This window comes from Cydia strobilella, chromosome 8 (assembly GCF_947568885.1).
Source record: "Cydia strobilella chromosome 8, ilCydStro3.1, whole genome shotgun sequence".
NCBI classification, from domain to species: Eukaryota; Metazoa; Arthropoda; class Insecta; order Lepidoptera; family Tortricidae; genus Cydia; species Cydia strobilella.
This window is the reverse complement of record NC_086048.1, coordinates 8,837,370-8,855,777: the sequence shown is the minus strand read 5'-3', so window position 1 is coordinate 8,855,777 and position 18,408 is coordinate 8,837,370. Positions and strand designations below refer to the sequence as shown.

The 18,408-nt window shown below is 39.9% G+C and overlaps 2 protein-coding genes across 2 annotated transcripts in view; both read left to right on the top strand.

Moving 5' to 3' along the window:
• The first annotated feature begins 2,788 nt into the window (after positions 1 to 2,788).
• On the top strand, positions 2,789 to 4,641 carry LOC134743335 (uncharacterized). Its single transcript, XM_063676727.1, has one exon. It carries the CDS (start codon positions 2,844 to 2,846, stop codon positions 4,632 to 4,634), a length of 1,791 nt encoding a protein of 596 aa, XP_063532797.1. The 5' UTR covers positions 2,789 to 2,843; the 3' UTR covers positions 4,635 to 4,641.
• An 8,707-nt stretch (positions 4,642 to 13,348) lies between these two features.
• Positions 13,349 to 18,408, top strand: part of LOC134743578 (protein amalgam-like) — a 58,612-nt gene continuing 53,552 nt past the window's right edge. Inside the window, exon 1 of the mRNA XM_063677127.1 lies at positions 13,349 to 13,530. Coding sequence (XP_063533197.1) covers positions 13,473 to 13,530 — 58 coding nt within the window. The 5' untranslated portion in view covers positions 13,349 to 13,472. The remainder of the gene's footprint in view (positions 13,531 to 18,408) is intronic.

Sequence of the window (18,408 nt, the reverse complement as noted above, 5' to 3'; positions counted from 1 at the left end):
CGGCCGCCGAAGATAGGGAGAACGGCTTGCCGCAATACCGACACTCCTCTTCCTCGACGGTCCACCTTCGGCGCATCACAAGCGGGCTTAACCAGCCCACTTGGAGCGTCCTCCTCGGGCCAGCCTGCGACCCAAACAGGCCGGCCCTGGTTGCCTCTTCGCTTCACCGTGGGTGACCAAGGCACGGTTACTAAGCCCCTCCACCACGACAAGGTGAGCAACCCGCGGGGGGAACCTAACCTACCCTAGGCTAACCCTACCCTACCCTAAGTTAAAATATTCGATTTCCGATATACATATTATTAAAACGAATGCGTCGTGATAGACACGGTGATTTAGTGCATAATGTTTAATGTCACAGATACTTTCGTACACCTCGAACGACATGCCGATAGATGCAATGCAACTATAATACCGATTTAATTCTACTCAATGAAGAAAATACAGCGGCTCATAACTTATCTGTCACCGCGGCTAAGGTAGCCCTCAGCAACTTCGAATGGAGATAATGACCATGGTTCTCAATAACTCCTCAATTCTTCTCGGATTATGCGCGTTCATGCAACTTTAGCGGAGAAGTGTAGTCGTCGGCAATCGATTCCTCGATTTTGAAGAATCCACTAGAGACAAGATCGTACAGTTTGTGGTTTTTGGATCAGACTTGAATAACATAATGCATATACTGGATTGGATGCGCAATAAGTCATTTGACAACACCGGCAAATTTATTGTCATTTGCAAGAACTGCGACCAGCGTGAAGCGATAGACAAGTTCTGGAATCACAAGATAACAAAGGTGATAGTGATTTACCGACAATTGATTTGGCCGACTAGTCGGCCAGATCATTATTTTCATCTAAGTTCAGAATTGACACTTGACAAACTATCGTTTTGGTCCTTCAGTTGCGCTATTCATCATATAAGCTTTGCTAAAAGATGCTCTCTGCAGGTTCAAAAGCCTAGCACTCTAATAAGGGATTCTAATTCAATTTCAACTACTTATTTTTTTTATAAAACTTTTTATTAATTACGTAAGTGAAATAAATTGTTTGTCTTATGTTTACTTAAATACCGACCTTACTATGTACCTAATCTATCATTAACCTTCAGCATTCAACCCTGCCAGGGTTCATAACTGTGATAAGGAATTCTTATTTGTAACCGTTATTTAGATAACTTTTAGTTCGCAAATTTATCAATAAATGATGTGATTTGATAAGATTGTATTTTTTCATCGTATTGGGCTCTGGATGTTACGTTGTAATGGACTCTGGATGGATTGTATTGATAATAGTTTTCTTTTGCAAGATTTGTTACAAACTATAATAATAGCTATAGTTTAGAACACGAGATTATTTTCAACAGCCTTTGTCTATAGGTAATGTTGATAACACTGGATTGAAGAAGGACAAAATATAAAAAATTATGAGCCCAAGAATAGTTATTTGTGCAACAAGAGAGGAAAGTTGGTTTTTCTTGCGAGGGACTCATAAACACGAGATGTAAAATAACTTTGCTCTCGTGTTCCACACATAATTTTTCACCTCAGTAGTGAGAACATATTAAAGGTTAAAATGTATTTCGAATTACACAGAATAAACAGAAAAAAAAAGTATTATAATATGTACGATACGATACGACCGGACCGGACCGGACGGATAAAAAAAATTAAAAAAGTATGAAGTTCATGGCCTTCACTAAATTAAAAAGCTACATTGTTTCACTCCCTGGAGTGAGGAAAGTCGCACTTTCCTCACTCCAGGGAGTGACGAAAGTAGGCTTGTTCGAGCTGCTGAGGTGAAAATAGTATTTAATGTTCAAAATAATTTAGGTACGTTTTTTCATTAAAATAAAGCCAATAAAGCTAAGTTTCTGTTAGGAGCTGATTTTTGCTACTCGTCTGCATTCCTCCTCTGAATTAAACAGTGAACTTTTTTTTGTATTTGTAGTTTACCTGCCACAGAAATCTTAGTTAAATTAATTTATCAGTAAAATGGGGCATTTTCTATGAAAAGGGACCTTATTGTCGATGGTGCTTACGCTACGCAGCGCCGCGCGGCATTGTATTTATATAGGAGCATCGTTAATAATGGCGTAAGCGCCATCGACAATAAGTAAGTAAGTAAATATTCTTTATTGCACCAAAATTATACATTAATAAGGTCCCTTTTTATAGAAAATACCACAAATATTGAGCTGAACTTCCCTCCAGACCTGCTTTTAACTCGTGTAATATTTAAGGTAAGGTGGGGTAAGACTTATCACCAGGGTATGACTATCACTTGTATGGAATCCTCATACTGTTTGTCTTGCCCCGAGCAAAATAAACTGTTAGTCTTACACCACCTCACCCTACTAAAAGGATAGCAACGCCATTATCTAACTTACTACGACTACGATAATAACGATACATCGCACTCAATCTCCCCAAAGCGTAAAAAATACAAGCATAAAAAGGTTTATTCATTTATAATATGTTCGTAGTGCGATGGAATCACAATTAAGGATGACTCACGCTAGAGTTTTCCATAGAAAACGAAGGGCCGGAGCTTCCGGCGCTTCGTTTTCTATGGAAAGTACCACGTGATCACCGATCAGCCGTCATAGAAAATGACATGTTGGATGCCTCGGCCCGCGGTCTAGCGTGAGTCATCCTTTACACTATAGGTCAAAGTGCATTAAGAAAATAACAACATTAGTCACCTAAAAGGTAATAAAGTAATAACTGTAACATGCGCATTAGTAATAACAGATTTTATTTAATGGCTTGCCAAATGGCTGCAAGCCCTAATTTCATGCCCTACGTGTGCCGGACCACAATGTTTTGAGTCCAACACTATAAAATGGCTTTGAACAATTCACAGCTTTTCATCAACAACGATTTATCATTCATTACACATATGAGTAAGATAGCTGCAAAAATTGCATTTTACAATTTTGAATGGCGATACGTTACTTTGGTTATGTTTAACAATATTAAGTTAATTGGTTTGGCGACATTCTTAAGCAATTACAACCAGTCGGTACAGTTAAAACTGGGACAATTTATACCTCATCGTCGACTCGCATCAATACATCAAGTCGTGTTGTTTGGACAGGAATCTTCAGAGATAGCAGATATGCTTCGATGGCTTGCCCAGAACCAATATGATACAACAGGAAAATATGTCATTTTGTGCTATTCTACCGTAAGTGAAAAATGTGGTGATAAAGTAATGTTCGAAACATTATCCAATGTTTTTATAGTAAATGTGTTATTAATTAAAGGTTCCCTCGGAGACAAAGAGCCCACAATATCTTCGTATTTTCTTGTTTTACCAGAGAAATGCCTGAATAGCGATCCTGTAAAGTTAAACATTAGTTTAAACTGCCCGGATGATTCTTGTTTTAACTCAGTTTACCCAAAAAAGTTTTCGAATATGTATCAGTGCCCTTTTATTGTGTCAACATTTGAACAAGATCCATTTATGCATTTGAGCAATGATAGCGCTCCAAAAGGTAAAGACGGTGATCTTTTGACTTCAGTGGTGGATATTTTGAACGCTTCACTTGTCATAAAAACACCAAAAGATGACAGCGACTGGGGCGAATTCGTGAACAACAACTGGACGGGGTCTCTCGGGGACGTGTTCAACGGCGTAACTCAAGCTGCGATGTGCTCCGCTCTGCTGTCTCCTGATAAATATGCAAATTTTCAAATTTCTTTCACGTACAGTTCCATGGATATACCTATAGTGTGGGCTGCAGGCCTACCTGCCGTGAAGCCGGCCTGGGTAAAACTGTTATACCCTTTGAAAATTAACGTAAGGATGCTAATACTTTTTTTATTTATTGGAATAATTTTTATGAATACATTTACAAAGACGCGTGCTTGGAGGAAACTTATAAGAGCCCTGAGAATAAGCCCGCTGAAGTCGAACTTGCTATTTTATTCTTGGGTTATATTTATGGGGCTGCCTGTAATTAAAATACCCTCAAAGCTATCTCTACTTATGGTGATCGGAACCTGGATTTGGTTATGCTTTTTTATCAGGACGGCGTACGAGGCGGCGCTGATAAGCATTATGAAACAGACTATTCATGACGAGCCATTTGATACATTTGAAGACGTCCTTGCGACCAAAAAGCCATTTGTAGGAATCAATATTTACAAAGAATATTATTCAGATGATAATTTCTTATACGACAATTATATCGCCATGAACCTAGCAGAAGGGTGCCAAACTGTAGACAGTATTTCAAATGGCAGTTTAGACTTTGTGATTGCTATGAACGAAGAAACGGTTTATTTTAGGCTAATGAAGCATAAAGGTACAAGACATTTGCAAATAATACCGAAAAAGATTGCAAATATCCCAACTGTTATATTTTTCAAGAAGTTTTCTCACTTAACTGCTCCTGTAAGTCGTATCTTGAGTGCTTCTCTGGAAGGCGGATTTAGTGAAAGAATGCATGCCCATTTTTTCAGAAAGGGCATTTCATTACTACGCAACTCGAAGCATCAACGCACAGAAGCGCTTCGCCTGGAACATTTTATGGGCAGTTTTCTGGCTTTACTCGGCGGTTACGTTATTTCGGTTATATTTTTTGCTGTTGAAGTAATATGTGGACGAATTGTAAATTCTCAATATTAAGTAGGTACTTACTGGCGTAGGTTGTGTGTACTAATATTATAGATATTGGAATCTAACTATTAGATGTTTGTTATTAGGGTTCCGTACCCAAAGGGTAAAAACGGAACCCTATTACTAAGATTCCGCTGTCCGTCTGTCTGTCTGTCGCCAGGCTGTATCTCATGAACCGTGATAGCTAGCCAGTTGAAATTTTCACAGATGATGTATTTCTGTTGCCACTATAACAACAAATACTAAAAAGACAATCATTAACTTTTATGTGTAGTGGGTGGTTTGAAAATGTGATGTCTACCTCGAACTTTAAATGCACTTTTCGTGGGGTAGCCACACAAATCTCTGTTTTGACATTTTGCTGGGACGTCAGTTAGCTGCGACCACGACCAGTGAAACCTGTGTCGAAACGTCGGTAAATAAAGGTAAAAAAATAAATTCGCGATAGACCCGTTTCTAAATGTGATTTAATATGTGTTTAAACCGCGAAAGTTTTAAATGTTATAAATACTAAAAAGTACGGAACCCTCGGTGCGGAAGTCCGACTCGCACTTGGCCATAACCTTTTCGACGCCGTGTCAAACACAAAAGCTGTCACTCGGACGCCACATCACCGAAGTGTCAAAACTGAAATTGAACTTTATGCTCATGCACGTAAGTCTATTGTTGCTCTGTGGTTATTGACCGATTAATCCGTCTTTGGCGTTGGACCTGCGGTGCCGATGGTTAATCTCACATATTACCGACTTCTACATGGAAGAAGTCACATCAGGCAGGCTAGATGTTAGTTTCGTGTCACAGGGACATGGTCCATTATAACAAATGAAAATAAAAACTGAAAACTTCTCTCCAGACACGACTGGCATTTTAAAGAACAAAATTCCCTTTTTGGAGCAGCTACAACACTGTCAGAAAGTTAGTAGACCAGGTAGTAAATTTGCCGAGGTAGGTGACTGTAATAGAACGGGCAACAGTCTAGCTAGTGTATAATTTGGATAAAAGACTCCCTAAAATTCTAACTGATGGACGGCAACAAAGTTTTGCTGAGTAATTATTCAGTCAGTGAATTTAAAATGGACCACGGTGTATTGTACATCAGATTATTTCTGACTGAGTTTCACTTGCTTTTTTTTGAAAATTATGTAATTATAGTTTTTAAATAAATTCTTTTTGCAAAAACTTAAAAATTGTAAAAAACAATATACTACCTATTGATGGTACTTCAATAGTAAAACTAGTAGTTCGCCCCAAACTGAACTGAACTCGTGATTCGCGAAAGTGCGATTGAATAACCTAATCTTTTCACCAGTCTTTTATACCTAACAGCGGAATCATTTATATCAATATAATTTTCCGCGAAATTACATAAAAAAAATTAGAACTTAAAGATGGCAGCCGTTTTTCACAATTTTGACAATGGATTTTCGGATCCTCAGATATCAACTTTCATCACGATTGGGAAAAAAATGAAGAAATTTAAGATGGATTTTTTAAATTATTCTGACGACGGATACTTAGTGATCTTTCAGATCCTCAAATATCAATTTTTATAACGATCAGACAACCTTACCTTACTTACTTAATGGCGCAGCGACCCAAAATGAGTCTTGGCCTCCGACACGAGTATACGCTAGTCGTCTCGATCCTGTGCCATCTCCCACCAGTTATCGGCATGGAGATCGCTCAAGTCTACTCTAACAGCATCGCCCCAGCGATACCTGGGACGTCCGATCGGCCTCCGCCCCACCTGGCGTCCCAAGTATGCCCTTTTAACGCCGCGGCCTCCATTCTCAAAACGACGACCATCCTCCATTCTCAGACCGTCGTTACAACGATCCGACAAAAAATGAATATATTCAAGATGACGGCCGTTATTTACAGTTTTGATTAAGAGGCCTTTCGGACCTTAATGAAAAATCAGTCTCATGTAATAATTATAGAAAAAAACCGGATAAGTGCGAGTCGGACTCGCCTACAGAGGGCTCCGTACAAATTTAAATTATTTATTCTTTATTGTTCCTTACCCAAAGGGTCTCCTCCGCTGTCCATCTGTCCGTCTGTCTGTCACGACGCTGTATCTCATGAACCGTGATAGAAATTTTCACAGATGATGTTTTTCTGTTGCCGCTATAACAACAAATACTAAAAAGTACGGAACCCTCGGTGGGCGAGTCCGACTCGCACTTGGCCGTTTTTTTATTTTTTTACAAATTCATAGATTCAGATTTTTCATGTACTTGTAGTGTAAGACGATATTACTTGCCAAATTTCATAGTTCTAGGTCAACGGGAAGTAGGTACCCTAGTTTAGATACCCTTGAGAGTACGGCCGTATAAGTTTGATTTTTTCACAGCTGCAAGAGACTGTAGACCGGAGGTATATGTTTTTAATTTCAACTCGATGCATCCACGCGTTTCCGAGATAAAGGATCTTGACACGGACGGACGGACAACAAGGTGATCTTATAAGGGTTCCGTGGCAATATTTCCTTTTTTTTTTTTTTTCTCTTTATTTTGGCAAACCCTTTATTTTTCCAACCACTTACTACATAAATAAAAAGCACAAGTGCGTTTCTTGCCGTCCCAAGCTGCAACCATCGTTTTCTCCGTTATCGTTTTTCACTCGTGCAACATTAAAGTGATAAAAAAAAACTGTGCTGTATCGTCCAATAGATAGCTTAATGTATGCAATTTAGGAACTAAGTACTAATAACTCCATATCGACAAAGTGAGATATTTGCGATGAAAATGACACATAAATATACAGTGTGGAAAAGAATGGAAGATATGGAGGGAAAGTACCTCAAAACCTTAAGTTAGCTCATTTTACTTAAAAGGGACATTCTTTTTTTTTTTATTCGCTTCCCTCGTCCGAGAATCTAACCGAAAAAATATATTTATTTATTGTTGTATATATTTATTTTATCTTCATATTACATTTATATTTGTGCCTATTAATTTAAAGCATCTTGTTTTAGTGTTCTTTACATACCCCGCACCAACTATGCTTCTCTGTTTGGCCTAAAGGTTGACTGGTAGAGAATGCCATGTAGCATTAAGTCCGCCTTTTGTCACTGTATATTTTTACTGTGCAATAAAGTTTAAAATAAATAAAAATAAATAAATTTTAAACATTAACACGAACTGTATCAACTAGTGGAATAAAATAGCAAGTTTTTTATTTTTATTTTTAGTCGGTTCGATTCCCAGGCGATACAAGCGAATTAAAAAAAATCTGCATTCAGAATTTTGTTTATTTAAAAAAACAAAAGGATGTCTCCTTTAAGTAAAATGAGCTTACTTATATTATATAATTTTTTTCTTCACTGTATATTCGTTTATTTACTATGATTAAGACCAGCGTGCACGAGAAACTATTCCAAGCACTAATGAGTAAACAAATGTGTGAGCGCTACGCTTGATATTTTAATTGATTAATGTGCTAGAATTTGAATTCGATGTAGTGTAGCCATTTGAATTACAGGCCCTTTAATAATCTAGACATAAGTACCTATTGTTTCATACAGTTAAGCGAAAAAAACCCGAACATGTGACGCGGCGTTTTTTCTGTGATAAAATATTCATGATCCAAAAGTTATCGGCACAAAGTTATTAAAATCGGCCTTATCGTAACCTCAGGGAAATTAATTTAGTCCAATAACTCACGGCCGAAATTTGCTTCAGGTGTTTATGAATAATAAGCCTACAATATGCGCATGTGCATTGCCTTCTTGAATAACTTGACAGACGAGGTGGAATGTTACAGCAAGTCATAATTTAAATGTTAATTTCCTTTAAGCAACTGTAGCGAAATGTTCAAAATTGTCTGAACACATCTTTATTGTTATGACAGTAACACACATGAACACCTCGCCCGCTTACTTTTGTTGCTGACTGGCAACAACTGTATAATACAGTGTGTAAATCCAATACGGGCGAATATTTAAACGGTGGTTAGCATAGGACCTCAGAAGGATATTGAGATAAATTTTGCTTAGAAATACCTACAATGAAAATATTAACTATACAAAATAAGGCCCGCAATGTAAAGCAACGCACAAGATACGAGCTTTTTAAAGTAACTGTAAACGTTTGTTGCTCGTCATTGCTGCTCGGTAAAATTCCAAAAATTAATTATGGGGTCAGCATAATTAAGTGTAACTTAAAAAAAACTCCTTAATTAATAATTACACGGATAAATTCTATACCTGGTTTAATTTATTGCCCGTATTGAATTTACAATCTGTATATTTATAATATAACAATTAATACAGTTCTAAATTAAATATTTACTCCAGTAAGTTCCTAACGTTGTCTATATTGATACACCTGGTCTGAGGGCTTCCCGCGAAAAACCGAAATCGAAATTTCTTTATCTGCCTCTGTATCCGTATCGTTCGAATAGGTATGCAAGAGTGTAGAGAGGCGGATAACGAAATTTCGATTGTAGTTTTTCGCGGTAGGGCATCTGTAGACATAGGGTAGATGGATATCCTCTTAATTTAAAATGATGAGGTAGTTAATCACTACAGCCAAATACAATGTAGAATTTTATATGTCAACTCTATATTACCCCATTATATAAGTAAATATGGCTGATTTAACCCTGCGGGTGATTACTCCCACCTTGGAAACCGATGATATACGTGAATCCAAAAACACTCCACAAATGGGTCGGAATTGTAGGATTTCGTGTTCCGTTCAAGGACTGATTCTGATTTAGCAAATTGTTAAGATTTTGATCTTTTTTATACGACCTTGACGCTCGCTCCCGCTGACTGGTGTGCACAAAAAGCAACCAGAGACGAGTCGTTATGCATCTTAACCGTGAGCTTGATATACTTATACCTAATATTGTGACATACCTAAATATAACAAATTGTTAGAATCGGCTAGAAGGTAAGTCACGTTTCATTGGTAAATAGTTGAGAAATGTTTGCCAGTGGAAATCTAACGCTTACAGCTCTAACTTTTGAACATCGGACCGCAACAGTTTGCGTATTCAAATTGCATGCAATGCTATTTATGGATCTGGTATTATGTATCTGGATATTTTTGTTTAGAGTTATATATAGATATAACAAGAATGATAATTTATTGTAATTCTCACTTTATTGTAATTTTAATAAATAATCACAAGAATGTATTATTAATACAAATTGTGGTTCGCATTGAGCACATTTATTACTAAATATTACCAAATATCTAAAGAAAAGCAATGATGTAATCGGATTTTATTGACTTACCTCATACACCGTGTAGGTCTGGGGTTAAACTAATTCTCAAAATAGCCAACTATTTAAATACGATTCGGTAAAACGCCCTCTATGTTACATGTTGCCCTCCAAGTAGTTCAAGTTCAAACCTTTATCACTAAATGGCAGGAGCTGTAGTAACTAACGTTGTTTAAAAATTAACTTAAATAGACGCAATAACCCCAAAGTGGCAATTATCCCGGTTGACGAGCATCGCCCGAGTCAGCAATGTTGCAACAATAACCAATGGCAATGCAGTATCTTATAGAGGACAATCGTCATTTATCACCCGTATTCAAAAATAAAATAATGGGCAGGTAATAATGAAAATGAAAATAAATCCCTAATTTTATATTTTATCGTTTTGTGTGTTTTAGGTTAAGTTTAATGATGTCATTGCGATGCGATGAGTCACTGTTAAGGATGACTCACGTTAGACCGGGCCGTTTCCGGGCCGGAGCTTCCGGCGCTTCCTTTTCTATGACATGACAGGTGATCACGTGATGCTTTCCATAGAAAACGAAGCGCCGGAAGCTCCGGCCCGGACACGGTCCGGTCTAACGTGAGTCATCCTTTAGGTACTCCATTATAATAATGTACCAATATTTATTACTTTTTAAAATGTTTTTAGTGTAAGTTATAATATGTATGATGTGGATGTACTTTAATAAAATAAAATAAAACAACGCAGCCGCAGTCGCCACCCGAATGTAACCTTAAGTCCAAGGTAATAATGATAAAGCTGCAAAACTGCGTCATATTTATTTTTATGTGCGTTGCATAAGATATGAAACACCCACTGTTGTACGTAACATTATTTTTTATGGGGCGGCTGAGCCGCAGCCAAGATATGTTGGCAGCTATCGTTTGATTTTTTTGGCGTTACAAAATCCGGATTCATAAGGAATTTTTTGTTATGAACGATGACATGAAAGACAATCCGTTTTTACGATGTATCTACGTTAAGTAGATTATAATATAAAATGTGTCCCGTGTACATACAGGCAGTTGGTTGTACATATATAGATAAGATACCTTTATTGTATCATGTGCTGTAATAGCATACACTGTTCTCTTCTAAGTACACCCATTTTGTGATTTAAGATAATTATGAGTGCATCAAGTAATTATCACAGTAATTCAATATCGTAGAAACACGCAAATGAAAACTTGTTTACTGTATAGGTACACAGATGCAAATAAATATATTTTTTTATATTATTTTATTTAATATGATTTTTCATGTGATGTAAATAAATATTATTTTATATGAGGGTCATAATCCCAAACACTTTTGGAAACCATTTCAGGGTTCTGTACCTCAAAAGGAAAAAACGGAACCCTTATAGGATCACTTTGTTGTCTGTCTGTAGTGTCCGTCCGTCCGTCCATCCGTCGTTCTGTCTGTCAAGACCCTTTATCTCGGGAACGCGTGGAGTTCGACTTGAAATTAAAACCTAATATACTCAGGTGGACAACCCCTTGAAGCTGTGAAAAACTCAAATTTTTAAGTTAACGTAAAAAAGAAACGGCCTTTTACTTATGCCACAAAAAACGTATATACATATATGGCTAGTCGGCAGGACATGAAGACAGCCCTAGACATCCACCTCAAAGTTTCTACAAAATATACCTTACAATATTCATATTAAGTCGTAAATAAAAAAAATCTAAATATTATTTGCACTTAAAGGATGTCGGTTAAAAAAATATTAAAGGTAGGTTACGTACGGCGATATTATGTATAGATCATAAATCTGTCGTATAAAAATAATGCGTTTGGCGCGCAGCGCAACCATACCGCCTATGCAATCGCTCATGCGTCTGGCTTAACGAGGCGCCGAGCACAACTCCAAGCATATTATTATTGTCTAGAATGCCGGGGAGTATAACTTGACCCCAAATTTGTAGACTTTGTAAGGTCAGCTCAGGTGTGACAAAATGTTTAAGGGCCACTTGCACCATTCAACTAACCCTGGGTTAATTGGTTTAACCTGGAGTTACCATGGTTACCAGTACAATTTGACACTTAGTTAACGGTTTAGCCGGTTAACCCCGGGTTAGTGGGATGGTGCAAGTGACGCTGAAGCTGAACATGTAACTCGCATTCTATGTAATATATTTCACGTAGGTATAATCTAATGTCCGTCTACGCTGATTTTGAACCGATTTTTATTTTATTTTACTTTATTCATCACCATTAACAGTCACCTAATCTTCTATGCCGATGTTGACCTTGTGCCAATGCCAACATTGATGTTTATTTTTTAAGGCCCATCTTAAAAAATACTGTCTTCCGGAAATAAAATTGTTTACCGTTTTATTGGGTAGAATGGGTAGGTTTTCGGTTTGTTTGTGCAATAGCCTAAGTAGTAGCCTATAATTTTCACCCAATATTTAGCTTAGACATTTTTGGTTCCAATAATAACCCTCAAAACAACCAAGTATTATATATACCTTTTCTGACTTTATTTGATGGCTTCGGCTCTGCGCTTGCCTCGCCAAGCACGTTAAATGTCCCGGACCCCTATCTATGGCCGGGAGGTTTTTATATCAAGTGGTTACATCATAAGACAAAAGAAACTGTCTTAATAACTTTTGCCACGCGCCACAATTCCCAATCCGTTTAAATTCAAGGCGAAACGTCAGCGATTGATTTCAGTACCTACTCAAGCTCTGACAACAAAGATTGTCGTTTGTTAAGGTCTTGTCTTGATTAAGGTATTTCTTTACATTAACACCGCAACGCCAACTCTAATGTAGCATCAAGGTCGGATGTCTTTGACACTGTTTTGTGCTGTGTTGTCGCGTAGATCTATTTGCAATAATCCATAGGTCGCTTGTAGGCTCTATTATTTATTTTATTTAAATCAAGCAACAAGGGCTTATTACAAATACCTTATAGATTATTAACTATTAACATACATAATCCATTTTATAAACTTAAAACAAAACACTTTTTAGGCGACAAACCGGCGTATCTAGTTCCTTATAGTCTCCGTAGAATAATCTGGTCTTGTGTTGGATTCGGTAGTTTGCTGTCAGTGACGATGACGCGTGATTTTATGGAGATATAAGACGAATTTTTGCTGTCACTTGTTCTGTACTTATGGTTGTGAAAATTTGATTCTAATACATAATACATAAACGTTCGCGCCACGTGTTCCACTATCGCGTCGCTTTGGTCACTCAATTAGGACACACTTGCCGAATAAACTAATCCGATCACGAACAAAAGCAAGAGACAATCTCCGAAAACAATTGCCAGTGCCAGTTCTCTAAAAGCTTTTTCGCTAATAAACCGAATTCGGTCTCGAAAACTTCACGCGATTCGAACCTATTCGAAAGATACAAGTGATACCAGTTTATTAAAAAATGTGATAGGAGCGCTTGCGCGTAGTCTCCCTTTGATTGGGTTTAGGCGGCCAATTTTAGTCGTGCTTGTGAATCCGGAGAGAGCGTTCAGCATCCCTGTACCTAAACCGCTCTCGGCCGGCGCGAGAAGTTTTTGAAGTGTGTGCAACTTAAAAATTCTTTTTATTTATTATTACGTTTACATTTAAGGTTGATTCAGTTATTTTAAAGCGTTAAATATGGACAGAAAAATTATAATTTTTGCCGCGCTCCTTAGTTGCGGTGTCGATGCAAAAGGTAAAGTATAGTAAACACACCTTTAATTTTAAACCGAATTTCTTAATATAATAAAATAATAATATATATACCTATGTATGTTTAAAGAATGTAGTGCAATATATTTTACCCTGGAATAGATCAATTTTATTATCACTACAACGGCGTAGCTATCAATTTCATGTTTACTACTCGTAGGTGGGTTTAGCCGGGTAGTTTTAGACTAGCTAGAATTTTAGAAGTAATAATAAACTTATTGCGGTTATTAACAACACATTATTTGCTCGGTATACTATCTTTATAGTTCACTGTTGTTGTAGATATTATAATTTAAATAAAATAATCATTGCGACAGTAATTAGGGTTCCGTAACAAAAAGGTACAATAGGAACCCTTATGGTGCGACTCTGTCCGTCTGTCTGTCTGTCACATTGCTAAATATCTCGAGAACTAAAGCTATCGATTTGAAATTTGCAATAGTTATGAAGAGCGCTAACCTTAGCACATTGGAAGTGTATTTTTTTATCTTATTTTTATTAATTATAAAAAATGCCCAATATAAAGAGGGGCCAAAAAGTCAAAGTCTAAGTTACTAGGTCGAGTGGGATATCATTTGAAAGAGCTCGAATTGAACATTTTACTTATGAAGGAAAGTGTGAAAAAAATACCACCCCCCCCCCTTATCTCCGAAGTTGACCAAAGCATTGTTTTGAATTTTTTACATAATAATAACATTATCATAAATATTACAGGAAAAATATAATGACACCTCTATCTTAAAAACTTTTTTTTTATTATCAAGAAACATTTTCTAATTTAATTTGCAATTTAAGCCCATTTGCGGGTGTTTGTTATACTTGAAATGTCTATGAGATTACACTAAAAATACCTTCTTTCCAATAAAACAAAAATTGTTGAAATCGGTTCACATGATAAAGAATTAAGTAGGTATCCTTTGCCGATAGATGGCGCTGTACATAATTACGCTTCAGTATACTTCTGGTCAAGTCTTTCGTGATTCTATTTACATGAGAAAATTAAAAGTTAGAACGGAACTCTCGGTGCGCGAGTTAAACGAACTCGCACTTGACCGGTTTTTATTTTGCTTAAGTGTTAACGAGTTTTCGGCTTATCGTAGACATCATCGACTTATAGGATTCTTGTTCGGCTGAAAAAGGTTTCGAGTTAAAAACCAATGTAACATTCGTATTAAAGAGGTAATTTAAACAACCGTATACAGTAGTCTTATCTAGGTTTTTTTCGAATTCCTACAGAGGTTTCAGTAAATAACTTCGAGATGTAGAGGTGATAAAACGGTAAAACGATTGAGTTATAAAGGTCATATTTAATTTATCGAGTTGTACTAGATCACCGTGAATAGAATCGTTGGTTAATTCGTCTTAATGAAGTTAAATATTTAGTCATGAAAATTTTTGGGCTTTGAAGGGAAGTGAATAGCTTTTCATTTCGTGTTAACTCGCTTTTCTTATCGCGGTTCGAGTTATCGAGGTTCCACTGTAAAATATTTTTCGTGTATGCAGCCTTTGGGGGTTAATTTGGCGCTAGAATACGATACACAAACAGGTGGTTAAAGTATCATGCTAGTATTAATCATTGTGGATGTAGGCTGTATCACTTTTATGCGTTTTTCTAGTGTATATAATTAACATCGTACCTTGCCAGACATTCGTCCGATAGGCTCACTGCTCGCAGTACTGCGCCCTTCTGCGCTATATATACTAGTAAGGCTATCTACATCTGACAATACATACAATATCTGTTTATTTTCCTGTAATTCAAGAAAATTAAGTATTGACATTGGACTGAACATTGGACTTGATTTTTAATTGTCTATCATTACTATAAGTAATCATTTATTGCAACCATTTTATTGTAAATCAACACAAGTAACATAAATATAATTATAAAGTAACTTATTAAATAAACTAAAACTACTATGTGTAAACTTCGGTTTGATATTATTGGAGTTTTTTTATATGTTGTCGCTAAAGGGTTATTGCTTCTTGTCTAAAGAATAGGTAGGCTAGTTTTAATCGTTTTTTTTTAACTTTATCGAATAATCAGTAAGTATGGAATTTCGCTAAAATAATTATCGGCAAACAGATAAGAGATTGTTAGGTTCCCAATGCATATAATGAAAATTCCGTTTTTCGAGGTATTACTTCGGCTTGACGAAAATGTCGTTGGAAGAAACGTTGGTTCCTTCGGCTTAATGCGTTTAATTACTTTGAGTAACGGAAGTTTTGGGCTTTGAAGTGAAGGAAATAGCATTATATATTGTGTTAAAGAGAATTTACCCCCGTCAAGAATCGAGTTCTCAAGGCTTTGATCCTCTGTATTAAGAAATATGCCATATGTTTTCGCGGATCCTATCATCAGATTTCACTACTGATGGCAAAGTAACCGTTCTGTAGCGAGGTCAATTTTATAAATTAAGCAAAGAGGCTTTTCCTGTTTTATCCTCTAAGACCAAAAATGCACATCCTATTTATTGACTATTGATCATTAATTACCTAACAAAATTAACTGGGGAGATAAATCATAATCACCGCCAAATAAGTGGCGCGACCAATAATTAATAAGCCCTATTTATTTAATCGTATCTTAGCTCTAATAAAAGCGGTATCTGTCATAAAGACATTTCATACACGTTTCACATAAAGAGCGGAGCTTCTCGAGACGCTAAACCGAGATCCATGGGGGAGGCCGTACAAGGCGGTCAGGGGCAAATTACGCCCCTGGGCCCCCCCCTTGACGGAGAGTCTCGAGCCTCGACTGCTGGAGCTGGTTGTTTCCAACCTGTTCCCGAACAGACCGGAACACCAGCCCCCAGCAATGGCACCTCCCCATCAGCTCGTAGGGTATGAGGTTGCGGAAGTCGTGGTGCCTCCGGTAACGGAGGCAGAGCTAGATGCAGCCGTGCTGAGGCTAAAAGCTAAAAACACGGCACCGGGTCCAGATGGGATCCCGGGACGCGTTCTCGCTCTGGCGCTGCGGGCCCTGGGGGAGAGATTCCGCGGGCTACTGGATGCCTGTCTACAGTCCGGCCGATTTCCGACCATCTGGAAAACCGGCCGGCTCGTCCTCCTTAAAAAAGATGGGCGTCCCGCGGACTCTCCATCAGCCTACCGTCCGATCGTGTTGCTCGACGAGGCCGACAAGCTCTTCGAGCGTATCATCTGCTGTCGCATCATCAAGCACCTCCGGGGAGTAGGACCTGACCTGTCCGAACACCAGTTTGGATTCCGAGAGGGCAGGTCGACCGTAGATGCGGTCGCGCGCATTAAAGCCCTCTCGGATGAGGCGGTTGACCATGGTGGGGTTCTCCTGGCGGTGTCCTTGGATATCGCCAATGCCTTTAACACCCTGCCATGGTCGTGCATTAGGGAGGCGCTGAAACACCATAAAGTGCCTCCCTATTTGTGTCAAATAGTCGGAGCCTACCTTTCGGAGCGGTGTGTGGAGTATCCGGTCCGGGGCGGCGGGCTGACAAGGTGGGAGACATCGTGCGGTGTTCCACAGGGCTCGGTCTTAGGGCCGCTCCTGTGGAACATTGGATACGACTGGGTGCTGCGGGGGGAGCTCCTCCCGGGGTCAAGTGTGACTTGCTACGCAGACGACACGCTAGTCACCTCCCGGGGGACCTCGTACCGGGAAGCAGCACGCCTCGCCACCGTGACGGTAGCACAGGTGGTGAGACGCATAACGATGCTGGGTCTGGAGGTGGCGCTGCACAAGTCCGAGGCGCTCTGCTTCCACGCTGCCCGGAAGGCCCCACCTGCAGGATCCAGCATCGTCGTTGGTGGCACTCGAATCGAGGTAGAGTCCAACATGAAATATCTTGGACTTGTCCTCGACTCCCGCTGGAGCTTCCGCGAGCACTTTGCCCGCCTGACCCCCCGACTAATGGCAGCATCGGCCGCACTGAAGAGGCTGATGCCCAACATCGGGGGGCCGGAGGTTGCGAGCCGCCGTCTGTATATGGGGGTGGTGCGATCGATGGCCCTGTACGGGGCGCCGATCTGGGCGGTGACTCTGGTGGCCCGAAATGTCGCCCTGCTGAGGAAGGCTCAGAGGGCGATGGCCATCAGCGTCGTACGCGGGTACCGCACCACCTCATATGATGCGGCGTGCCTATTAGCGGGAACGCCTCCTTGGGATCTGGAGGCGGAGGCCCAAGCGGCCCTGTACGAGTGGCGCAGGGACCTCCGGCTCCAGGAGTACCATCCTGCGCCCAGGGAAGTAGAGGCGCAGAGGCTCCTCGTCCGGCAGTCCATCGTCCTCCAATGGGAGGAAGAACTAGCTGGGCGCGAGGGAGGACACAGGACTGTCGAGGCGGTCCGGCCGGTCCTACAAGACTGGCTGGAAAGAGAGCGGGGCTCGCTAACCTTCCGGTTGGTGCAGGTGCTCACGGGTCATGGCTGCTTCGGGAGCTACCTGCACCGGTTCGCAAGACGGGAGGTGACGGCCGAGTGTCACCAGTGCAGATGCGGCGAGGACACGGCGCAGCATACCCTGGAGGAATGCCCAGCCTGGGCGGGGCAGCGCCGTGACCTCATGGCAGTGGTGGGGGACGACCTCTCCTTGCCGGCCGTAGTTAAGGCTATGGTCGCCGACGAGAGGTCGTGGAAAGCGGTCCTCTCCTTCTGCGAGGATGTAATGTCGCAGAAGGAGGCAGCGGAGAGGGAACGGGAGGCCGACCCAGCCTCGCACCCGATCCGCCGCAAGCGCGCAGGGGCTCGGAGGAGGGCGTATGCCCATCTCCTCCCCCCCACCTAGCGAGGTCTGGGCAGCGGCGCGGGGGCGTCGCTGCCCATTACATAGGCCTCGCAGAGAAGGCGCGCGTGGTGTGCCCACGCGCCTTCTGAGGAGGCAGGG

Coding starts and splice junctions, on each gene's coding strand:
- LOC134743335 (XM_063676727.1), top strand. CDS start 2,844: ATGGCTTTGAACAATTCACAGCTTTTCATCAACAACGATTTATCATTC.